Below are 26,697 nucleotides of genomic sequence, written 5' to 3'. Positions count from 1 at the left end.
ATCTAGAAGAAATAATGATTTGTCTTTGTTAGAAATATAGCATCGTCCAATTTGTTATATATTCTAACAAAGTGCAGATTGGATTTTAACCTATTTAAAACATGTCATCACAATTCTAAAATCTTAATCAGGAAAAATTACTAATCATTTTTTTTTTTTTTTTTCCAAAAGATTCGAATTAGATAGTTTTTCTCTTCATTTTTTCGGTTGAATTTTGAATTTTAAAGAGTCGAAATTGAAGATAAACTATGTTTCAAAATGTAATTGTCATTTTTTTGTGTGTGTTTTCTCCTCTTTTAAACCGTTCAATTGAGTGTAAATATCATTAATTATTAATAATAACATAGAGTTAAAGGTAAATTGAGCAAATTGGCTATTTCTGGCAATTTATTTAAGTGTGTATCAAACTGGTAGCCCTTCGCATTAATCAGTACCCAAGAAGTAGCTCTTGCTTTCAAAAAGGTTGGTGACCCCTGACATACACTATATGGGGGGGGGGGCAAAAAAAAAGCCTCAAAACATCGATACCTTTTATGCAACTTCTTTTAAAAAGCTGCCACAAAATCAGACACTGTATGCAATCACAAAAAAAAACCTGCAAAATCCTGGAGGGATTGCTTAATGGCTCTTTTGGTTTGAGAGAAATGTTGCCGCGCTACACCGACACCCCTTCCCCTGATGCACTCCCCCCCCCCCCGCCCCCCCTTTGCTCTTAAGACGTTCCCTCGCACCCTTTTTTTAGCTCCTGTTCTGTTTTGCAACTTCTACCTCCTTTTATCGTACTCTGCGGCCTGGATTTGCTCTTTTTCTTTAAGAGGGCTCACCCCCCTTGCACAGGCTGCTTCTCTCACGGAGAGCTCACTAAGACTTTCATCTTCGGCAGCGCAGATGTGAGATAAGATGGCTTCATCTTGCTGCATGTACGACCGTTTTGATGTGAGAGGGAGATGCTGCTGCTGCTGCAGACTTTGATAAACACAGGGGGGGGAGGGGGGGGGGGGGGGACATTGTCTTGGTTAGGACCGCGACCTGTTTGACGGGAGAGAAACCACATCTTTGTCGAAGCGTTAGGGTGAAAACTATGTCATAGTTTGTCATAAAGACATCGGCATTGCTGGAAAAAAAACAAAACAGGTTATGTTGAACACAAGCTGTCAAGCGTCGGAGTGTTTGCGGTGCATAACTGGTGTGAAACATGATGCAAACATCCGCATGCCAACATGGGATTCAATTAAAGTAGCAGGAGAGTGGAGAAACAGGCTTTATATACCGTATTTTTCGTACTATAAGTCACAGTTTTTTTCATAGTTTGGCCGAGGGGTGCGACTTATACTCAGGAGCGACTTATGTGTGAAATTATTAACACATTAGCGTAAAATATCAAATAATATTATTTATCTCATTCACGTAAGAGACTAGACGTATAAGATTTCATGGGATTTAGCGATTAGGAGTGACAGATTGTTTGGTAAACGTATAGCATGTTCTATATGTTATAGTTATTTGAATGACTCTTACCATAATATGTTACGTTAACATACCAGGCACGTTCTCAGTTGGTTATTTATGCCTCATATAACGTACACTTATTCAGCCTGTTGTTCACTATTCTTTAGACATTTTAAATTGCCTTTCAAATGTCTATTCTTGGTGTTGGCTTTTATCAAATACATTCCCCCCAAAAATGCGACTTATACTCCAGTGCGACTTATATATGTTTTTTTCCTTCTTTATTGTGCATTTTCGGCCGGTGCGACTTATACTCCGAAAAATACGGTACTTATTTGTGTTTCATTGTATCCATTAAACCAGTTTTTGAATGTCGGACAAAATGATGTTTAATTTTCCCTTTTGCATCTTCTAGCACAAAATTGTAATGCGTTCAAGAACCCTTGAATGCAGTTTGAAACGAAGGTGTTACTTTAGGTTTTGAAGACAGGCGATGCACTAACAATAGCGTAGTAATGATAATTATAATAATTATGATTAATATTATCCACTGATGACAATTCCACAGTACATGAATCAGCGAATCCAGGGGTGTCAATCTCATTTTAGCTCAGGGGCCGCATGGGGGGAAAAAAACTATTCCAACGCGGGCCGGACTGGTAAAATCATGGCATAATAATTTAAAAATAAAGACCACTTCAAAATTGTTTTCTTTGTCTTACTTGGGCCGAAAATAGAACAAGCACATTCTGAAAATGCACATTTTACGATGAATCCTCTTGGCAAAACACTTAAAGTTAGTTGAAAATTCGGAGGTAAAAAAATTGGTGCAGTTTCAAAAACACCATGGAGAACGCAATGAACTTAGACGTTGTCTCAGCACTTCCTGTTTAGCAGTTCATTCAAAAACGTTTGGAAAAGCAACCGAGTGTTTCCTCAAGCCGCCGCATTGGTGACATCCGCAACAGCCGCAACACATTCATTAACCATCATTCAAATATTACGATTATAATTAGAGATGTCCGATAATACCGGCCTGCCGATATTATCGGCAGATAAATGCTTTAAAATGTAATATCGGAAAATATCGGTATAGTTTTTTTTATTATCTGTATCGTTTTTTTATTATTTTAGTTTATTTTAAATTAACATAAAAAACACAAGATACACTTACAATTAGTGCACCAACACAAAAAAACTCCCTCCCCCATTCACACTCATTCACACAAAAGGGTTGTTTCTTTCTGTTATTAATATTCTGGTTCCTACATTATATATCAATATATATCAATACAGTCTGCAAGGGATACAGTCCGTAAGCACACATGATTGTGCGTGCTGCTGGTCAACTAATAGTACTAACCTTTAACAGTTAATTTTACTCATTTTCATTAATTACTAGTTTCTATGTTCCATTTTAACTAGATAGCCACTAACATTTTTTTAACAAATCATGAATTACTTTGCACCATGTTTGTACAAATAATAACTCATGTAAAATTAAAAAAATTTAAAAAATAATTTATGGAGCATCATTAGTAATTTTTCCTGATTAAGATTAATTTTAGAATTTTGATGACATGTTTTAAATAGGTTAAAATCCAATCTGCACTCTGTTAGAATATATAACAAATTGGACCAAGCTATATTTCTAACAAAGACAAATCATTATTTCTTCTAGATTTTCCAGAACAAAATTTTTTAAAGACATTTTTACTATTTAAATTTGATTCTACAGATTTTCTAGATTTTCCAGAATATTTTTTTTGAATTTTAATCATAATAAGTTCGAAGAAATATTTCACAAATATTCTTCGTAGAAAAAACAGAAGCTAAAATGAAGAATTCAATTAAAATGTATTTATTATTCTTTACAATAAAAAAATAAAAATTACTTGAACATTGATTTAAATTGTTAGGAAAGAAGAGGAAGGAATTTAAAAGGTAAAAAGGTATATGTGTTTAAAAATCCTAAAATCACTTTTAAGGTTGTATTTTTTCTCTAAAATTGTCTTTCTGAAAGTTATAAGAAGCAAAGTTATAAAATAAATGAATTTATTTAAACAAGTAAAGACCAAGTCTTTAAAATATTTTCTTGGATTTTCAAATTCTATTTGAGTTTTGTCTCTCTTAGAATTAAGAATGTCGAGCAAAGCGACCGTATAAAAGGGTGAGAGACGTGAACATCAAGGGAGGAGACGGAGAAAGACGGCGGACGGGAAAAAAAACCCATCCTCTGCTGCCACGCAAACGACGGCGACGTGCTGCTGAAAAGCAGACGGCGGACGGGAGGAAACCATTCGTGTGCTCACGTGAGGAAAAAAGGCAGCTGCTGAAAAGCACGCAAAAGACTCTGTGATTGAAATAATAAAGAAGTCTAAACCGTCTCACGACAATGTCTTCCCTGGATGGTCCTGAGAACTCGCACGACAGTTAGGACATTCACACTAGTAAATAAATAAAATTTAAAAATAGAGGCAGCTCACTGGTAAGTGCTGCTATTTGAGCTATTTTTAGAACAGGCCAGCGGGCTACTCATCTGGTCCTTACGGGCGACCTGGTGCCCGCGTTGGTGACCCCTGGTGTATATGATAATAGCTTTAATATAGAGTCAACTTGTTTTTCCACTCTACTGCATACTTGCCAACCCTCCCGTTTTTAGCGGGAGAATCCCGGTATTCAGCGCCTCTCCCGACAAACTCCCGGTATTCAGCCGGAGCTGGAGGCCACGCCCCCTCCAGCTCAATGCGGACCTAAGTGGGGACAGCCTGCTCTCACGTCCGCTTTCCCACAATATATTCATATAAACAGCTTGCCTGCCCAATGAACGGAGAAGTTAAACAGGACAATACTGCCATCTAATGGATAGCCACCGGAACACTGAAATTCAAGTTTGGTTTTTTTCTCTATGTAAATAAAATAAATACATATATCAGGGGTCACCAACGCGGTGCCCGCGGGCACCAGGTAGCCCGTAAGGACCAGATGAGTAGCCCGCTGGCCTGTTGTAAAAATAGCTCAAATAGCAGCACTTACCAGTGAGCTGCCTCTATTTTTTTAAATTGTATTTATTTACTAGCAAGCTGGTCTCACTTTGCCCGACATTTTTAATTCTAAGAGAGACAAAACTCAAATAGAATTTGAAAATCCAAGAAAATATTTTAAAGACTTGATCTTCACTTCTTTAGATAAATTCATTAATTTTTTTACTTTGCTTCTTATAACTTTCAGAAAGACAATTTTAGAGAAAAAATACAACCTTAAAAATGATTTTAGGATTTTTAAACACATATACCTTTTTACCTTTTAGATTCCTTCCTCATCTTTCCTGACAATTTAAATCAATGTTCAAGTAAATTTATTTTTTTTAATTGTAAAGAATAATAAATACATTTTAATTTCATTCTTATTTTAGCTTCTGTTTTTTCGACAAAGAATATTTGTGAAATATTTCTTCAAACTTATTATGATTAAAATTCAAAAAAATTATTCTGGCAAATCTAGAAAATCTGTAGAATCAAATGTAAATCTTATTTCCAAGTCTTTTGAATTTATTTAAAAAATTTTGTTCTGGAAAATATAGAAGAAATAATGATTTGTCTTTGTTAGAAATATAGCTTGGTCCAATTTGTTATATATTCTAACAAAGTGCAGATTGGATTTTAACCTATTTAAAACATGTCATCAAAATTCTAAAATTAATCTTAATCAGGAAAAATTACTAATGATGTTCCATAAATTCTTTTTTTCATTTTTTCAAAAAGATTCAAATTAGCTAGTTTTTTTCTTCTTTTTTTCGGTTGAATTTTGAATTTTAAAGAGTCAAAATTGAAGATAAACTATGTTTCAAAATGTAATTGTCATTTTTTTCGTGTTTTCGCCTCTTTTAAACCGTTCAAATTGAGTGTAAATATCATTAATTATTAATAATAACATAGAGTTAAAGGTAAATTGAGCAAATTGGCTATTTCTGGCAATTTATTTAAGTGTGTATCAAACTGGTAGCCCTTCGCATTAATCACTACCCAAGAAGTAGCTCTTGCTTTCAAAAAGGTTGGTGACCCCTGATATATATATATATATATATATATGTAGCTAGAATTCACTGAAAGTCAAGTATTTCATACATATATATATATATATATGAAATATATACCGTAATTTCCGGACTATAAGCCGCACCTGACTATAAGCCGCACCAACTAAATTTAGGGGAAAATACAGATTGCTCCATATATAAGCCGCACCCGACTATAAGCCGCAGGGTTTTGACGTGTAATTACCGTAGCATATAGGGGTTCCTGCTACCACGGAGGGGATTGTCGGGACAGAGATGACTGTTTGGGAACGCAAAGCGTCCCATTTATTAACAATAAATCTTTCAATCATTCAATCAAACTTTCACATCTTTGACATGGCGAACAGCATTCGTGCAGAGTACAAATAATACAACGGTGCAAAGTAATACAAAGTGCTCGCCTGTACGTTATCAAAATAACCAGCCTACCGGTATATGAAAAGTCAGTCTTTAATCATTGTGTCATCGTCTTCCTCCTGCGTACTAAAACCACTGAAATCCTCTTCGTCGGTGTCGGAGAAGAACAGGCCGTATATAAGCCGCACCCTTGTATAAGCCGCAGGGACCAGAACGAGGGGAAAAAGTAGCGGCTTATAGTCCGGAAATTACGGTATATGAAATACTCGAGTTGGTGAATTGTAGCTGTAAATAACCAAGCCCCCAACCACGCCCCCGACCAAACCCCCGACCAAGCCCCCTACCCCCCACCTCCCGATATTGGAGGTCTCAAGGTTGGCAAGTATGCTCTACTGGTACTTTAACGCAGATGGACACAAATAAACACCATGTTTGATGAGGACGTCATGACGACAAAAGCTTCTCCGTTCCGAAGAAGAAAACAAAAAGACGAGGCGATGTCTCATGGAGGAGGAGCAGGTCGCCCCCAAAAGCCGCATGGTGCATGACGTGCAAGGGTGGGGCTGCTGTAGCCGTCCTACCTGTAGGAAGTGGCAGGTGCGTCCCTGCTCGGCTTTCACTAGAGCTTTATCTAGTTTGACCGAGGCCTTCTGGTAGACCTCTCTTGCTCTGCTCACCGTCAGAGTGGAAGACCACGAGCTCTTCTTGAGTTGCACTTGGCCGTCCAGCGGGCCTACCGGGGGGTGCCCGCCCCTGTCGGCCCCCGAGCAGGTGGAGCATTTCACGTCGTTGTTGCTCCGCGACGTCTTCAGCGAGTGCGAGCTGATGGTGTTGTAGGACTCCATGAAGTACTGCGACTGCGACTTGTCCGGGTGTCGTCCCATGGTCATGACCCCCGACGGCTGCCCCGTGCCGTGATGGTGGTACATGCACAGCTCCCGGTCCAGGGTGTCGTCCGAGCTCCAGTAGCCGGAGATGGCGCTATGCATCTTGGGCTCCGACTTGGCTCGGTCTTTGCTCTTGCTACGCTTGTTGTGTTTGAGGGTTCCAGACGAGGAAGGCGGGTCATCCGGGCTGTTTTTGCCACCGTTCATCCTCCCGGTGGTGCCGGACCCTGAAGGCCCCTCCAGGGAGTGGGACTTGGTGAAAAGCTTCTGGACAGAGTGAACAAGGTGGCGGATACGTCCCGGACTGTCACTGCGCTGGTGTTCCACCGCCGTGCGCTTGTACTGCAGCGTGTGGTAGCCTTCTCGCCGCACGGGAGCTTGGTGATCAAAGTGTTCCAGCAGGTTGGAGGACACCCGGTTGTTGTTGTTCTTGCCTTTGCTGCCCCCTGCTGGCCCCGTGTAAGGCACTAAAGCCCCACACTGCTCCTTTAGCTCATGGTTGGAGCTGTAATGTCTGCGAGGGAAAGTGCAGCTGGCCAGGTCCGGGTAGGCGCTGCATTCGGACTGGAAGGAGCTGCGCTGGGTGTAGCACGGGCGCTCACCGGGCTGAGCCTCGCCCGGGTTCAGGAAGTAGGGCTGACGACTGGAGTGACCCAGGGTCATGGAGTCGTAGGAGGGATCACAGGTGACGGTGTGATGGTGACCGTGGCTGCTGGTCAGGCCCTTCATTGTCATGGTGACGCTGCAGGACGTCTGCGCACACTCTAGGAAAACAACAAACATATATTAGTGTGACACTCATGATGGGCATGTGACGATCAATATCTACTAGCAAATGTTAAAGATCTTCAATTCATGAATAGAAGTATAGAAGTTATCACACAACTTCTGTGTTACAAACCCCGTTTCCATATGAGTTGGGAAATTGTGTTAGATGTAAATATAAACGGAATGCAATGATTTGCAAGTCATTTTCAACCCATATTCAGTTGACTATGCTACAAAGACAACATATTTGATGTTCAAACTTACAAACCTTTTTTTTTTTTTTTGCAAATAATCATTAACTTTAGAATTTGATGCCAGCAACACGTGACAAAGAAGTTGGGAAAGGTGGCAATAAATACTGATAAAGTTGAGGAATGCTCATCAAACACTTATTTGGAACATCCCACAGGTGAACAGGCAAATTGGGAACAGGTGGGTGCCATGATTGGGTATAAAAGTAGATTCCATGAAATGCTCAGTCATTCACAAACAAGGACGGGGCGAGGGTCACCACTTTGTCAACAAATGCATGAGCAAATTGTTGAACAGTTTAAGAAAAACCTTTCTCAACCAGCTATTGCAAGGAATTTAGGGATTTCACCATCTACGCTCCGTAATATCATCAAAGGGTTCAGAGAATCTGGAGAAATCACTGCACGTAAGCGGCTAAGCCAGTGACCTTGGATCCCTCAGGCTGTACTGCATCAACAAGCGACATCAGCGTGTAAAGGATATCGCCGCTTGGGCTCAGGAACACGTCAGAAACCCACTGTCAGTAACTACAGTTGGTCGCTACATCTGTAAGTGCAAGTTAAAACTCTCCTATGCAAGGCGAAAACCGTTTATCAACAACACCCAGAAACGCCGTCGGCTTCGCTGGGCCTGAGCTCATCTAAGATGAACTGATACAAAGTGGAAAAGTGTTCTGTGGTCTGACGAGTTCACCATGAAATTCTAAGTTAATTATTATTTGCAAAAAAAAATAAAGTTTATGAGTTTAAACATCAAATATCTTGTCTTTGTAAAGGATTTGCAAATCATTGTATTCCGTTTATATTTACATCTTACACAATTTCCCAACTCCTATGGAAACGGGGTTTGTACATTGAGTTCAGCTCGCCCTGCGAGAGGACAAAAGCTGTCTTTGACCTTACCAAGCAAAAGGCTTGTAAAACTCCACTGTGTACGATGGGAAGCGACATGAAGGCGTCGGTTTCTTTCTTCTATTGTAATCCACAAGAAGATTTCGTCTTGACCCGAGATCTACAAAGCGGAGAGGAAGCAGGACCTGACGCAAGCTCCAGGCATCTTTTCTTTGAACTGTTTTGTGACCGAGGGCAACGGCTGTTTACGACCCCCCTCTCCCCTTAGAACAGTGGTTCTCAACCTTGTTGGAGGTACCGAACCCCACCAGTTTCAAATGCGCATTCACCGAACCCTTCTTTAGTGAAAAATATTATTATACATATATTTTTAATTCAAGAAAAAGTTATATGTTTTTTTATTGGTGCACAAAATGAACCGTGCATGAACATCACCTTGTTCAAAGAACAAAACCAACAGTGTAGGAACTCTCAACAAATTACTGTCAGGTTCAAACACCGAACTATCTATTACACAAGACAAGAAGAAGGAATCAAGCAGAGACAGAGTTGAATTTTGCTCATGAGGAGAGACGTATTGGGCTGTACACTCAGTTACAGTTTCCCCCTACGCTCTAAGGCAGTGGTTCTCAACCTTTTTTCAGTGATGTACCCCCTGTGAATTTTTTTTTTATTCAAGTACCCCCTAATCAGAGCAAAGCATTTTTGGTTGAAAAAAAAGAGATAAAGAAGTAATCAGTTTCTGATTTATTAAATTGTATAACAGTGCAAAATATTGCTCATTTGTAGTGATTTTTCTTGAACTATTTAGAAAAAAACGATAGGTTTTTATTTATATTTATAAAGGATTTTTGAATTGTTGCTATTTTTAGAATATTTAAAAAAAAATCTCACGTACCCCTTGGCATACCTTCAAGTACCCCCAGGGGTACGCGTACCCCCATTTGAGAACCACTGCTCTAGGGCAGTGGTCCCCAACCACCGCACAAGAAATTTAAAAATGTTTTTTAAAAAAAAATATGTTTTTATTTTTTTATTAAATCAACATGAAAAACACAATATATACATTATATATCAATATAAATCAATACAGTCTGCAGGTATACAGTCCGTAAGCACACGATTGTATTTCTTTATGACAAAAAAAAAAAAAAAAATTAAAAATTTAAGGTTCCCCTCCCTCACGGGTAAGTGCACCGTCTATTTCTATTTCAACCTACTCAGTGGCCTAGTGGTTAGAGTGTCCGCCCTGAGATGGGTAGGTTGTGAGTTCAAACCCCGGCCGAGTCATACCAAAGACTATTAAATTGGGACCCATTACCTCCCTGCTTGGCACTCAGCATCAAGGGTTGGAATTGGGGGTTAAATCACCAAAAATGATTCCCGGGCGCGGCACCCCTGCTGCCCACTGCTCCCCTCACCTCCCAGGGGGTGAAAAAGGGGGTGGGTCAAATTTCACCAGCCCTAGTGTGTGTATGACAATCATTGGTACTTTAACTTAACTTTAACTTTACAATGGAGTTCAGGGTGCACATCGAGCTATCAACCAATTACGAGCGCGGCACGGAACTCTAACTACAAAGATGATAGTCATGTTGACTTAAGTCAGGGGTGTCAAACACATTTTAGCTCAGGGGCCGCATGGAGAAAAATCTATTCCCACGCGGGCCGAACTGGTAAAATCATGGCATAATAACTTAAAAATAAAGACAACTTCATATTTTTTTCCTTTGTTTTACTTTGGCCAAAAAGAGAACAAGCACATTCTGAAAATGAACACATTAGGAATAATCCTCTTGGTAAAACCCTTCAAGTTAGTTGAAAATTCTGCGAAAAAAATTGGTGCAGTTTCAAAAACATCACGAAGAACACAATGAACTTAGACTTTGCCTCAGTGTATTTACAAAGCCATTAAACTTTAAGCACTTCCTGTTCAGCATTCTCATATTTGCAGTTTACCATTGGAGGTTCCTCAAACCGCCGCATTGGTGACATCCGCTACTGCCACAACACATCCATTTATAATCCTTGAAATATTGAAATTATAATATAAACAAAACCATAGCGGAAATTAAGGTGACATAACTACAAACTTAACCAATGTGAACATGGTAGATTGAATCATGAACTTTATTAGAACCAACAACAAATGTAGAAACACACATTTTTACAATGGAGTTCAGGGTGCACATCGCGCTGTCAACCAATCGCGAGCGTGGCACGGAACTCTAACTACAAAGATGATGGTCATGTTGACTTAAGTCAGGGGTGTCAAACACATTTTAGCTCAGGGGCCGCATGGAGGAACATCTATTCGCTTTGGAGCATTCACACAATAAATACATTAATTTTGGTGTAGAAAACCATATGTGTGAATGCTTTGGAGCATTCACACAATTAGCAAACTCATCTTGCGGGCCGGAATCAGACCTGTTCGCGGGCCACGTTCGACACCCCTGGGCTTAGATTTCTTAGAAACCGGCTATTTTGACTACCGCAGCACTCAGGAGAACTCAGTCATTATGAAAAATAAATACAGTGCAATCTTCTGAAAAGGTCAATCATGCTGGGGAAAAAAAGCCTTCATTTCAGTTTACCTGCTCCGAGTGCACACACGCACACACGCACACGCACACACACACACACACACACACACACACACACACACACACACACACACACACACACACACACACACACACACACACACACACACACACACACACACACACACACACGCACACATACACTATATTGCCAAAAGTATTTGGCCACCCATCCAAATGATCAGAATCAGGTCTCCTAATCACTTGTGACCTTCCAATTAGCCCACGTACAGTACGCAGAGAGCTTCATGGGATGGGTTTCCATGGCCGAGCAGCTGCATCTAAGCCATACATCACCAAGTCCAATGCAAGGTGGGATGCAGTGGTGTAAAGCACTTCTCTGGAGTGATGAATCACGCTTTTCCATCTGGCAATCTGATGGACGAGTCTGGATTTGGAGGTTGCCAGGAGAACGCTACATTTCGGACTGCATTGGGCCAAGTGTGAAATTTGGTGGAGGAGGAATTATGGTGTGGGGTTATTTTTCAGGAGTTGAGCTTGGCCCATTAATTCCAGTGAAAGGAACTTTGAATGCTCCAGGATACCAAAACATTTTGGACAATTCCATGCTCCCAACCTTGTGGGAACAGTTTGGAGCGGGCCCATTCCTCTTCCGACATGACTGTGCACAAAGCAAGGTCCATAAAGACATGGTGTGGATTAACTTGACTGGCTTGCACAGAGTCCTGACCTGGACCCGATAGAACACCTTTGGGATGAATTAGAACGGAGACCGAGAGCCAGGCCTTCGAGTGAGACCTCACCAATGCGCTTTTGGAAGAATGGTGGAAAAATTCCTATAAACACACTCCGCAACCTTGTGGACAGCCCTTCCCAGAAGAGTTGAAGCTGTAATAGCTGCAAAACTGCTGAGGACTGAGACAGAGCGGCGCTGTTAAACATGATGTCTGTTTTTCTCACAAATGGCATGTTTATGAGGACTTGATTCATATTTGGGCTGAATTTGACCCCAAAAAAAAAAAAATCAATTAAAAAGATCCAATGATCAACGTAATTTTGCCGCGATGCTAAACCGTCGGATTAAATCACTTGGGGAAGGGAAGAATTAAGCCGGCGCGTTAATCTCATACAGCCCATTAACGCCACACTTCCAGGGTGGAGCGCGTCCAGCTGAAGGTATTCATGGCAGATCTCCTCTGCTGGCCACTGGAGCGGAGAATGTGACCCAAATAAAAGACCCTAGTTGTGATGCATTGCGGCGCGTTTGCGGCACAGCTGTCCACGCTAAAGCTGAAAAGCTAAAGGTGGGTCACGCTGGCGTTATGCCTGCTGGACACGCACACACACACTCTTGTGTGTCTTACCTTCTTGAGACCTGAGAAAAATGCCTACCTCTTTAGGACCACCCTTTCTAGATATATAAAGATTTGTATTTACAACATGAATAATATATACATACTATGCAAATATAAAAAAGCTTGTTGTGAAAAATGAGTTGGAATTTTACAAGAAAAACTTTGAATTTTGGCCGTATTATAATGAAAGTCATCATTTTACTCAAAGCAAGTCCAAATTGTACAAGAAAAACTAAGCATTTGTGCAATATTATGATAAAAGTTGGAATTTTACTCAATAACAGTCGCAATTTTACAAGAAAAGCTTAAAATGTTGGCAATTTTATGAAAAGGGTCGTCATTTCTATTCGACAAAAGTCCCATTTTTATAAGAACACTTTCAAATTTTGGCAATATTATAATAATAATCAGAATTTTGCTCGGCAAAATTATGACAAAACTCATCATTTCCCTCAAAAAATGTCAGTGTTTTACAAGAACAACAAAAAAAATGGGCAATATTGTGAAAAGTCAGAATGTTATATGACAAATGTCAACATCTTTCATTAAAAGTAATAATTTTACATAAAAAAAGTGATAATTTTGCGAGAAAATATTGCAAGATTACAGAAAGAATATGAGATATTGTTCCCAATTTTATAAGAAAAAAGTCGAAACATTGTGAGAAAAAGACTGCTTTTAGTTAAAAGTTTTATTTTTTTCTTTGTAATTAGTTTTTAATTTTCATCATGTACTTCAAGTTATTACAGTATGTCTCTATATACATATTTTAATTAATTTTGGCCAAAGGTTGCGCATTTCAATTTCTTACACACACTTGTTACACATATGTTGACCAGAGGGGGAGCACTTTTAAAACCGACACACAGTCAATTTGAAAAATCCCTCCTTTTTTGGGACCACCCTCATTTTGATAGATTTCACCACCAGGGGTGCACATGAGACATTCTCTATTAGATGCAATGGTTTTCCGTATTGGGACCATGATTTATGTCAGCACTTGTTCACACCTCCTCATATGGAAGGTACTTTTCCTTGTTGATGTCTCAAGAAGGGTAGAAATACAAGAACACACACACACACACACACACACACACACACACACACACACACACACACACACACACACACACAGACACACACACACACACACACACACACACACACACACACACACACACATACTCTTGTGTTTCTTACCTTCTTGAGACCTGAGAAAAATGCCTACCTCTTTAGGACCACCCTTTCTAGATATATAAAGATTTGTATTTACAACATGAATAATATATACATACTATGCAAATATAAAAAAGGTTGTTGTGAAAAATGAGTTGGAATTTTACAAGAAAAACTTTTAATTTTGGCCTTATTATAATGAAAGTCATCATTTTACTCAAAGCAAGTCAAAATTGTACAAGAAAAACTAAGCATTTGTGCAATATTATGATAAAAGTTGGAATTTTACTCAATAACAGTCGCAATTTTACAAGAAAAGCTTAAAATGTTGGCGATTTTATGAAAAGGGTCGTCATTTTTATTCGACAAAAGTCACATTTTTATAAGAACACTTTCAAATTTTGGCAATATTATAATAATAATCAGAATTTTGCTCGGCAAAAATTATGACAAAACTCATCATTTCACTCAAAAAATGTCAGTGTTTTACAAGAACAACAAAAAAAATGGGCAATATTGTGAAAAGTCAGAATGTTATATGACAAATGTCAACATCTTTCATTAAAAAGTAATAATTTTACATAAAAAAAAGTGATAATTTTGCGAGAAAATATTGCAATATTACAGAAAGAATATGAGATATTGTTCCCAATGTTATAAGAAAAAAGTCGAAACATTGTGAGAAAAAGACTGCTTTTAGTTAAATGTTTTATTTTTTTCTTTGTAATTAGTTTTTAATTTTCATCATGTACTTCAAGTTATTACAGTATGTCTCTATATACATATTTTAATTAATTTTGGCCAAAGGTTGCGCATTTCAATTTCTTACACACACTTGTTATTTCATATGTTGACCGGAGGGGGAGCACTTTTAAAACCGACACACAGTCAATTTGAAAAATCCCTCCTTTTTTGGGACCACCCTCATTTTGATAGATTTCACCACCAGGGGTGCAAATGAGACATTCTCTATTAGATGCAATGGTTTTCCCTATTGGGACCATGATTTATGTCAGCACTTGTTCACACCTCCTCATATGGAAGGTACTCTTCCTTGTTGATGTCTCAAGAAGGGTAGAAATACAAGAACACACACACACACACACACACACACAGGATTGATATACTGCTGCTGCCTGGTAAAGTTCATCAAGCAGAAGAAGAGGACCTGCTGCTTGTGTCGTGGTTGTCAAACAGAGGTGACAAAAACCCAAACAGACAGCTGTGCCTTGCTATTAGACTCTGATAGACTGGTAGCCAACTGACCTGGTTTGTTCTCGACCAGTCGGCTCAAATCATCTGGACTACAACCAGGCACGCGTACCAAAACTGGGTTCCCTAATGGCGCCGCTGCTGTGGTAAACAGTCGTGACATGACAACAAAACTAAGCAGCTATCGGTGTGTCATTATTAGACTCTGATAGACCGGTGACGCATACCGGAACTCGGTTTTATAACAGCACTACTGCCGACGTAAACTGTAGTAACCAGACGGAAAAACCAAGTTGCTATCTGTACGTCATTAATAGACTCCAATAGAGGGATGGATTACTGACCATGTTTGGCCTCACCTGCCGGCTATAACCATTTGGACTACAACTAGGCATGTGTACCAAAACTAAATGACGTAACGGCACTGTTACCGACTTAAACCATATTAACCAAACTGAAAAAATAAGTAGCTATCTGTGCCTCATTATTATACTCTAATACAGTGGTCCCCAACCTTTTTGTAGCTGCGGACCGGTCAACGCTTGAAAATTTGTCCCACGGACCGGTGGGGAGGGGGGGTGTATTTAAAAAAAAAAAAATTTTTTTTTTTTTTTTACATAAATAAATACAATCATGTGTGCTTACGGACTGTATCCCTGCAGACTGTATTGATCTATATTAATATATAATGTATATATTGTGTTTTTTATGTTGATTTCATAAAAAAAAAGAATTTTTTTTTTTTTTACATAAATAAATACAATCATGTGTGCTTACGGACTGTATCCCTGCAGACTGTATTGATCTATATTGATATATAATGTATATATTGTGTTTTTTATGTTGATTTCATAAAAAAAAAGAATTTTTATTTGTATTTTTTATTTTTTTACATAAATAAATACAATCATGTGTGCTTACGGACTGTATCCCTGCAGACTGTATTGATCTATATTGATATATAATGTATATATTGTGTTTTTTATGTTGATTTCATAAAAAAAAGAATTTTTTTTTTTTTTACATAAATAAATACAATCATGTGTGCTTACGGACTGTATCCCTGCAGACTGTATTGATCTATATTGATATATAATGTATATATTGTGTTTTTTATGTTGATTTCATAAAAAAAAAGAATTTGTATTTTTATTTTTTTACATAAATAAATACAATCATGTGTGCTTACGGACTGTATCCCTGCAGACTGTATTGATCTATATTGATATATAATGTATATATTGTGTTTTTTATGTTGATTTCATAAAAAAAAAGAATTTATTTATTTATTTGTTTACATAAATAAATACAATCATGTGTGCTTACGGACTGTATCCCTGCAGACTGTATTGATCTATATTGATATATAATGTATATATTGTGTTTTTTATGTTGATTTCATTAAAAAAAAGAAATTTTTGTTTTTGTTTTTTTTTTTGACATAAATAAATACAATCATGTGTGCTTACGGACTGTATCCCTGCAGACGGTATTGATCTATATTGATATATAATGTATATATTGTGTTTTTTATGTTGATTTCATAAAAAAAAGAAACATTTTTTTTTTAAAATTATTTTTATTTTTTTTACATAAATACAATCATGTGTGCTTACGGACTGTATCCCTGCAGACTGTATTGATCTATATTGATATATAATGTATATATTGTGTTTTTTTTATGTTGATTTCATAAATGATTTCATATTTATTTATAAAAAAAAAAATTTAATACAATTTTTTTTCTTTTTTTTTCTTGTGCGGCCCGGTACCGGTCCGCGGCCCGGTGGTTGGGGACCACTGCTCTAATAGAGTGACGGATTACTGGCCTAGTCTGGCCTCTACCCGCCGGCTCAAACCGTCTGGACTACAACTAGGCACGTGTACCAAAACTCAATTATGTAACGGCACCCCTGCCGACGTAAACAATAGTAACCAAACTGAAAAAATAAGTAGCTATCGGTGCCTCATTTTTAGACTCTGATAGACCGATAGATCACTTACCAACTTAGGTCTCTGCCCGCAGGCTCAAACCATCTGGACTACAACTAGGGACGCATAACAGAACTCGGTTTGATAACAGCACTGCTGCCGGCAAAAACTGTAGTAACCAGACCGAAAAACCAAGTTGTTATCTGTGCCTCATTTTTAGACTCTAATCGACTGATGGATTACTGGCCTAGTCAAGCCTCTACACATCTGGACTACAACTAGGCACTTGTACCAAAACTCAATTACATAACGGCACTGCTGCCGACGTAAACAATAGTAACCAAACTGAAAAAATGAGTAGCTATCGGTACCTCATTATTAGACTCTGATAGCCAGATAGATCACTGACCAACTTTGGCCTCTACCATTTGGACTACAACTAGGGACGCATAACAAAACTCGGTTTGATAACAGCACTGTTGCCAACATAAAATGTAGTAACCAGACCGAAAAACCAAGTTGCTATTTGTGCCTCATTTTTAGACTCTAATCAACTGATGGATTACTGGCCTAGTCAAGCCTCTACACATCTGGACTACAACTAGGCACTTGTACCAAAACTCAATTACATAACGGCACTGCTGCCGACGTAAACAATAGTAACCAAACTGAAAAAATAAGTAGCTATATGTACCTCATTATTAGACTCTGATAGACCGATAGATCACTGACCAACTTTGGCCTCTACCTACCGGCTATAACCATTTGGACTACAACTAGGGACGCATAACGGAACTCGGGTTGATAACAGCACTGTTGCCAAAATAAAATGTAGTAACCAGACCGAAAAACCAAGTTGCTATCTGTGCCTCATTTTTAGACTCTAATCGACTGATGGATTACTGGCCTAGTCTGGCCTCTACACATCTGGACTACAACTAGTCACTTGCACCAAAACTCAATTACATAACGGCACGGCTGCCGACGTAAACAATAGTAACCGAACTGAAAAAATAAGTAGCTATCGGTAGCTCATTATTAGACTCTGATAGACCACTGACCAAGTTTGGAACCTACCTGCCGACTCAAACAATCTGGGGCCGTACTTATCAAGCTTCTTAGAATGACTCCTAAGAAGTCTGCTAAGAGTTGACTTAAGAGTAAATACATTCTTGGCTGAAAGCTGCACTTAAAAGTTAGTTATCAAGCGTCTTACTCACACTTTCAGCGAAGTGTAGGACTGAATCTTAAGTGTCACACTCAGAGCTGAATTACGACATTACTATGTGCCGTAAACGCAATTTTAGGTGACGTCATTTCTGTGTCCATAGAAATGACCAATCACGGAAGGGAATCCGTTGTCTAAGAATAAAGAAATATCTTGGAAATATTTAAGTGGACAATGGGAGTGTATATTTTGACAATAAACTACAAAATAATACAAAACAAACTAGTCCCCGCCGGCACTCACGCTACCGCTCCCTCTCTTCTATCGCCCACACACTCACTGACGTCACTCACCTCACGGCCACACACATACGCTACTGTCATAACATTTTCTTTCCAATTCATTAATTAGGCAACTAATTTGAAACTGGTGTGGGTGGCTCTATATATACTAGCCCACTGCAGACACATGCAGAAATCAACAAGGAATCGAAAAGTATTAAATCTGTGACAAAAATAATATCCGCTCTGTCTAAACGATACCGTTTGATCAGCTGCTCGTCATAAAAAAAACAACAACATTGTTCCGTTCCCTGAACGTTCGCGCACGTCTCTCTCGCCTCAGTGCCATCCCCTGCTGGCAACTCCTAACCACTTAAGACACCTCTGAAGGTCTCTTAAATATCGTGGAGAGTAGGAGTGATTCTTAGACTTAAGAACGTTGATAAAAAGCTTTTATTCTTAAGTTTGAGAGTAGGACCAAATTTCGCAAATTCTCAGGACTTAAGTGTAAAATGGCACTCTAAGAAGCTTGATAAGTACGGCCCCTAGACTACAACTAGGGTCGCGTACCAAAATTCAAGTCCGTAAACAGTAATCAGACTGAAGAACTAGGGCCATGTCCAAATGAACATGGACACTTTAAAAACTCATACTTTTCTATACATTTTGGCCTCTTGTTCACACGAAAACGCAGGGTGAAGAGTTTAAAAAAGTATTCAGCGTGTCCGTGTGGACGATTTAAACGGTTATTTGATGCATCACAACATAAATCGAAGCTTTTTTCATAATCCGATAAACAATTTTATCAGTTATTTGTTACAGCCCCAACTTGCTCCCATTCTTTTTGATTGGTCATAGTAGTCCTATAAAGCATGCTCAAATATTTAGTAACTCTTTAAAGGCCTACTGAAAGCCACTACTACCGACCACGCAGTCTGATAGTTTATATATCAATGATGAAATCTTAACATTGCAACACATGCCAATACGACCAGGTTAGATTAGTAAAGTGCAATTTTAAATTTCCCACGAAATATCCTGCTGAAAACGTCTCGGTATGATGACGTTTGCGCGTGACGTCACGGATTGTAGCGGACATTTTGGGACAGCATTGTGGCCAGCTATTAAGTCGTCTGTTTTCATCGCAAAATTCCACAGTATTCTGGACATCTGTGTTGGTGAATCTTTTGCAATTTGTTTAATGAAAAATGGAGATAGCAAAGAAGAAAGCTGTAGGTGGGAAGCGGTGTATTAGCGGCCGGCTGCAGCAACACAAACACGTAGCGGCTACGTCGTAGCCGGTGTTTCATTGTTTATATTCCCGAACGATGACAGTCAAGCTTTACCATTGGCCTGTGGAGAACTGGGAGAACAGAGACTCTTACCAGGAGGACTTTGAGTTGGATACGCGGTACTGTGAGTACGCAGCTGCGGCTTCCAAACATTTGATCGCTTGCCCGTACGTGCGTGCCGCTATGTGCATGTCACATACGTAACTTTGGGGAAATATATGTGCTGTATGAACTTTGCGGAGGTGAACGGTACTTTGGGCTGTGGGATTGAGTGTGTTGTGCAGGTGTTTGATTTGTATTGGCGGGTTATATGGACGGGAGGGGGGAGGTGTTTGTTATGCGGGATTAATTTGTGGCATATTAAATATAAGCCTGGTTGTGTTGTGGCTAATAGAGTATATATATGTCTTGTGTTTATTTACTGTTTTAGTCATTCCCAGCTGAATATCAGGTGCCACCCGCCTCTCACAGCATCTTCCCTATCTGAATCGCTTCCACTGCCCTCTAGTCCTTCACTCTCACTTTCCTCATCCACAAATCTTTCATCCTCGCTCAAATTAATGGGGAAATCGTCGCTTTCTCGGTCTGAATCGCTCTCGCTGCTTGTGGCCATGATTGTAAACAATGTGCAGATGTGAGGAGCTCCACAACCTGTGACGTCACGCTACTTCCGGTACAGGCAAGGCTTTTTTATCAGCGACCAAAAGTTGTGAACTTTATCGTCGATGTTCTCTACTAAATCCTTTCAGCAAAAATATGGCAATATCGCGAAATGATCAAGTATGACACATAGAATGGACCTGCTATCCCCGTTTAAATAAGAAAATCTCGTTTCAGTAGGCCTTTAAAAGGTAAAGGGCGCATTTCATGTACATAAAATGTGTGATTGTAAATAATGTTAATGAAATTAATCCATAATAAAATCACCTTCAGGAATAAAAGTAACTTTTTAATAAAAAAGCCTCTTACCCAAAAATGGGTTACTCATTGAGTAACAACCCCAAAAATGGGGCATAGTTTTGAAAACCCCAAAATGTTGTTAAATAATACCCCTATAACCCAGAAAATGGGTTGCTCTTTATAAAAATAACTCCAAAATTTAACTCAAGCAACCCATAAATTGGGTTACCAAAATAAACCAGCATTTTTTAGTGTGCAACAAGTTCAATCATTCTTACACCTGTGTTACATTGATATATTACAATACATAAAATACTCTAAATGCTACACAACCCTAACTACAAAACACCAACCTTTGGCCGGTTACCAACTGGCGGCCCGCGGGCCACGTCCGGCCCGCCAAAGCTTTTAATTCGGCCCGCCTAACATCACCCAAATAGGCTTGGTGAAACCATTTAAAATAGGGTTGTTTATGTATGCAGCACTCCCGCCACCCTGCAGGGGGCAACAGTGAAGCATGTGTCACAATGAAGCCACAATGGGGTGAAGGGAAGAAAATGGCATTTTGAAAAAAATCTAAATATATCGCAAAAATCTGATTTCTATCAGTGCCTAGACAAAAAAGTATGAATGTATAGAAATTGCTGACTTTGTGATGTCTTTTTGTAGAGGGCGATAAAGCTATACCTTAGGTCGGGGTTCAGCAACCCACGGCTCTAGTGCCTTTAGCGCCGCCCTAGTGGCTCCCAGAAGCTTTTTCAAAGATGTGTGAAAATGGAAAAAGATGAAAAAAAAACAAACATAATTTTTGTTTTACTATGGTTTCTGTAGGAGAACAAACATGACACAAACCTTCCTAACTGTTCCAAATCCTACTGTATATTAAATATTAAACATATTTCACTGATGAGAGTATTGGACGAGCGCCGTTTTGTCCCACTAATTTCAGCGATCCTTGAACTCACCGTAGTTTGTTCACATGTACAACTTTCTCCGATGCTGCCACAGAAAGACGTGTTTTATGCCACTTCTTCTGTGTCTCATTTTGTCCACCAAACTTTTTATGCTGTGCATGAATGCACAAAGGTGAGCTTTGTTGATGCTATTGACTTGTTGGAGTGCTAATCAGGCATATTTGGCCAATGCATGACAGCAAGCTAATCTATGCTAACATGCTAAATAGGCAAGCTGTATGTACATATTGCACCATTATGCCTCATTTGTAGGTATATTTGAGCTCATTTAATGTCCTTTACTTATGTCCTCTGTGTATATAATTCATATTTGCATGTTTCATGACACATTATATGTACGTAATATTGGCTGCATTTCTAATAGCTGTTTGTGTGCCATGTTGTTCCAGACCACAGCAAATGTTACCCAGCTTGCAAAGATTGTAATAATTCCATTAGAAGAAGACAGCCTGCCGTTTCCTTAAACTTGGACACACACACAGTGTTTCCCACACATTCATTTATTTGTGGCGGCCCGCCACGAAAGAATTACGTCCGCCACAAATAAAAAAAAATTAAAAAAAATTTACTTTACAAAAGAGAAGTGTAGGATACTTCTCTTGTTGCCTTGTTTGTATTTGACCACTACTGTTTTCTGTTTATTTGTTACTGACTGTGGCAGGACACCTCTGCCTCTGTTTCACTTTATGTTGCTGGTAAATAATATGGTTGTAGTAGTAGGCTAAAGTAAAATTATTTAGTATGCACTAATTAAAGGGGCAGAGCTTTAAGAGACATTTTAGCTTTTATATTTTATAAGATATATTTTTTGTAAGAACCACAATTAATATTAATATATTTCAGTGAATAACTTATTGTTCAAATCTGTATATAAATATGTACATAAAGTGTTGTAATTATATTGTAAAATGGATGGATGGATGGATGGATGGACGTTTAAAACAAAACTGTTATTATTAATTAGTAAGTATACATTTTTTGAGCCTTTTTAGAGAAATGTGTATCATTGTAGTAAATTATGCAAATTACTCGATGATGTCATTGTGACCACGGCCATAGCCTCGCCCCCACCGCCACAGGTATCTTGGCAGTTTATGGGAAACACTGCACACATCAATACCTATGGCCATTCTGAGTAATTTCCAGAAATTATCTCATCCTGTGAGAAGCCTCCGTGTTACCATTAAATTTCAAGTGTTGCAAAAATGCGTAAAATTAAAATACAACATTTCTGTCAACAAAAAATGGTGTCAGCCTTTGATAGTAGGCCAATATAGCTAATATACTGTAGACACTTACAGTACATCATGTGTCGCCTTCATTATAACACTTACATAAGGCTTTAAATTTTTTCCGGCTCCAGACAGATTTCTTTTTTGTATTTTCGATCCAATATGGCTCTTTCAACATTTTGGGTTGCCGACCCCTGCCTTAGGTTTTAATTGCGTTGAGCCACATGTGTGCAATATTTATGTAGTTTATTGTGCGAATGTATTAACACGAAACCTTCTATTTTATTTATATAAAAAACACAATGGACAATATTTATGTAAGATACACAATGGACGTTGTACTTTTGTAATGTTTATATTTTCAGTCTAACACACCTAAATGAAGGAAGAGGTGTAAGGAAAACAACTGAGGAAGGAAAATAACTCAAAAGACGCAACATCAATCATCAACAAAACTTCTGGAGCTTCTTTATTCTGTTAACTATTATGTCGAGCTGCACACGCCGGAAACGACTAGCGAGGACAGAAAAATGAATTTATTGACAGTGCAGAGTGAAAGCCGATTTGTTTACTTTGCAATTAAGTTTGATTAACCTTCCAATAGTCTTTCCACCGTCATTGAAGGTATTTAAAGGCCTACTGAAAGCCACTACTACCGACCACGCAGTCTGATAGTTTATATATCAATGATGAAATCTTAACATTGCAACACATGCCAATACGGCCGGGTTAACTTATAAAGTGACATTTAAAACTTCCCGGGAAATATCCGGCTGAAACATCGCGGTATGATGACGTATGCGCGTGACGAAGTCCGAGTAACGGAAGTTATGGTACCCCGTAGAATCCTATACAAAAAGCTCTGTTTTCATTTCATAATTCCACAGTATTCTGGACATCTTTTGCAATTTTTTTAATGAACAATGAAGGCTGCAGAGAAGACAGTTGTAGGTGGGATCAGTGTATTAGCAGCGGACTACAGCAACACAACCAGGAGGACTTTGTTGGAGCGCTAGCCGCGCTAGCCGCCGACCTCACCTTGACTTCCTACGTCTCCGGGCCGCCAAACGCATCGGGTGAAGTCCTTCGTCCTTCTGCCGATCGCTGGAACGCAGGTGAGCACGGGTGTTGATGAGCAAATGAGGGCTGGCTGACGTAGGTGGAGAGCTAATGTTTTTAGCATAGCTCTGTGCAGTCCGGTTGCTAAGTTAGCTTCCATGGCGTCGTTAGCACAGCATTGTTAACCTTCGCCAGCCTGGAAAGCATTAACCGTGTATTTACATGTCCACGGTTTAATAGTATTGTTGATTTTCTATCTATCCTTCCAGTCAGGGGTTTATTTCTTTTGTTTCTATATGCAGTTAAAGCACGATGCTATCACGTTAGCTCGTAGCTAAAGCATTTCGCCGATGTATTGTCGTGGAGATAAAAGGCACTGAATGTCCATTTCGCGTTCTCGACTCTCATTTTCAAGAGGATATAGTATCCGAGGTGGTTTAAAATACAAATCTGTGATCTACAATAGAAAAAGGAGAGTGTGGAATCCAATGAGCCAGCTTGTACCTAAGTTACGGTCAGAGCAAAAAAAGATACGTCCTGCACTGCCTCTCTAGTCCTTCACTGTAACGTTCCTCATCTACGAATCTTTCATCCTCGCTCAAATTAATGGGGTAATCATCACTTTCTCGGTCCGAATCTCTCTCGCTCCATTGTAAACAACGGGGAATTGTGAGGAATCCTAGCTCCTGTGACGTCACGCTACTTCCGGTACAGGCAAGGCTTTTTTTTTTATCAGCGAGCAAAAGTTGCGAACTTTATCGTCGATTTTCTCTACTAAATCCTTTCAGCAAAAATATGGCAATATCGCGAAATGATCAAGTATGACACATAGAATGGATCTGCTATTCCCGTTTAAATAAAAAAAAATCATTTCAGTAGGCCTTTAAGGACAGTGGATAGAGGACTTTCCTAATAGACATGAATAAAACGACATCATCACGGCAAGGACGTTCATGCACGTAATAACAAATCAAAAGAAAAGTCAAATTAATTACTGCTACTATCGCTCCTCCCTTGTGGGATCATCAGTGTGCAGAACCAGGGCAGCGGAGCCAACTCGCCCAGGTAGTGAGGAGAAATTGTCAATGTCAGCGTGTGTTTGTGATGCACCTCGCTAAGTAAAAGTGAACAAAAATCTGAGTCATTTAGAAATTAGATTGCACGTAAAAGAAGTTATTTATTGTGCAGCCCGACAAACTTTTAATTTGGTCACTTTTAGTTTTTTGTCTGGCAGTTCTTATCTTCTGCTCTTTTTTTCTGGAAGCTTGGTCTGGTTATGTGGGCACATTAACGTCAAAATACTAATAATTGTATTTTAAGTTATCACAAAACTTTGTGTTGCCATGAGTTCTCGGCGAGAAGACAAAAGCTGTCTTTGAACCTACCAAGAAGAAGGCTTGTAAAACTCCACTGTGTAGAATGGGAAGCAACATGAAGGTGTTCTGTTTCTTTCATGTATTGTAATCAACAGAAAGATATTGTTTTGACCCGAGAATTACAAAGCGAAGAGGAAGCAGGACCTGACTCCCCTACAGGGACCTCTTCTTTGAACTGTTTTACGACCTTTTCTTTTAACTGTTTGTGGCCAAAGGCAGCACCTGTTTACGACCCCCGTCCCTTAGAAACAGCTGTTGCCATGTAATCAGGGAAAGTCCAAATAAAAGAGAAGGCGTACAATCTTTCGCCAGAGCGTGGTTACTTTGTACAGTGTCCAGGCGTCTCTCCTCAATTGAGCCAAATTGAATTCTGTCTCTGTTTAATTCTTTGCTTCTTGTCTTGTTTAATAGATGTCATCAGTGTTTGAACCTGACAACTATACTGCGTCCTTTTTTTCCTACGCACTGAACCCTGTGGCTTATAAAACGATGCGGCTAATTTATGGATTTTTCGTTTTGAATTCAAGAAATAGTTTTCAACAGACACTGAAAAAGTGTGTTATTATTTGTGCTACGGCGCCATCGTTTGGACGAGTTTGCTCACTGCAGGCGCTGCGGGGTGAACGTCTAAAGTATTTCCCTCTGTTTAGTGATTTAAAGGTGCCATATGTGATAATTTCATGCCAGGTCATCATTAAATTGCCCTGATACGTCAAAAGGCATTAATAAATCATGTTCTTTACGAATAACTTCATAACTGAAAACGGGATATGCTTATGCTATGCTATGTTTACATCACAGAGTAGTAAGTTGCTTTATTCTCGATCATAAATCATGCCTCTCACCTGGGTAGTAGAACGACGAAGATGTATTCAGACATGTTGCTACACTTTGACAGCCAATTTAGACCCGGAAATTGCGAAAACGACAAAACAAAAAGACGCTTGGTTCCACCCCATTTTCTTCGCTTAGTCATTCTTTATTTAAAACGGGAATATAAGAAGATTCTATCAGTCGGCATCTTAATGACAGCAGACATTGTACAGTAAGTGATGTTTTATGATGTTTGTCAACTCTCATAGAGTCTGCAGTGAGTAGAAATCAGTGATGCTGAAAAAAAAGGACGTGTTTTTTAAATTAATGCGCCACGTATGCATAAAATGATCAAAATACGTAAATATTACGTTATTATAAATGTGCCTGTTACTACATTACATATATACTTTCAAAATTCGATTTACAGCCCCGAAATATTGTTATTGTTTTCATTTCGATGCCCCGCCCTCCACCGTTTTACCAATTAGAAAGTCCGTGAGTGTGTCACATCCAGGTTGCCAGTTACGCACCGCCCTCATTCAAATAACTATAACATATAGAACATGCTATACGTTTACCAAACAATCTGTCACTCCTAATCTCTAAATCCCATGAAATCTTATACGTCTAGTCTCTTACGTGAATGAGCTAAATAATATTATTTGATATTTTACGCTAATGTGTTAATAATTTCACACATAAGTCGCTCCTGAGT

The 26,697-nt window shown here is 39.0% G+C and overlaps 1 protein-coding gene across 2 annotated transcripts in view; it reads right to left on the bottom strand.

Annotated features, from left to right (window-relative positions):
- The window catches only part of dlgap1b (discs, large (Drosophila) homolog-associated protein 1b), a 344,091-nt gene that overhangs the window by 157,889 nt on the left and 159,505 nt on the right, over positions 1 to 26,697 (bottom strand). For both annotated transcript variants that reach the window (XM_062021651.1, XM_062021652.1), the window contains exon 3: positions 6,466 to 7,535. In XM_062021651.1, coding sequence (XP_061877635.1) covers positions 6,466 to 7,506 — 1,041 coding nt within the window. In that variant the 5' untranslated portion in view covers positions 7,507 to 7,535. The remainder of the gene's footprint in view (positions 1 to 6,465; positions 7,536 to 26,697) is intronic.

This window comes from Entelurus aequoreus, linkage group LG15 (genome assembly GCF_033978785.1).
Source record: "Entelurus aequoreus isolate RoL-2023_Sb linkage group LG15, RoL_Eaeq_v1.1, whole genome shotgun sequence".
NCBI lineage: Eukaryota > Metazoa > Chordata > Actinopteri > Syngnathiformes > Syngnathidae > Entelurus > Entelurus aequoreus.
Note: the sequence above shows the minus strand (reverse complement) of the source record. Positions and strands in the feature narration are given on the sequence as shown.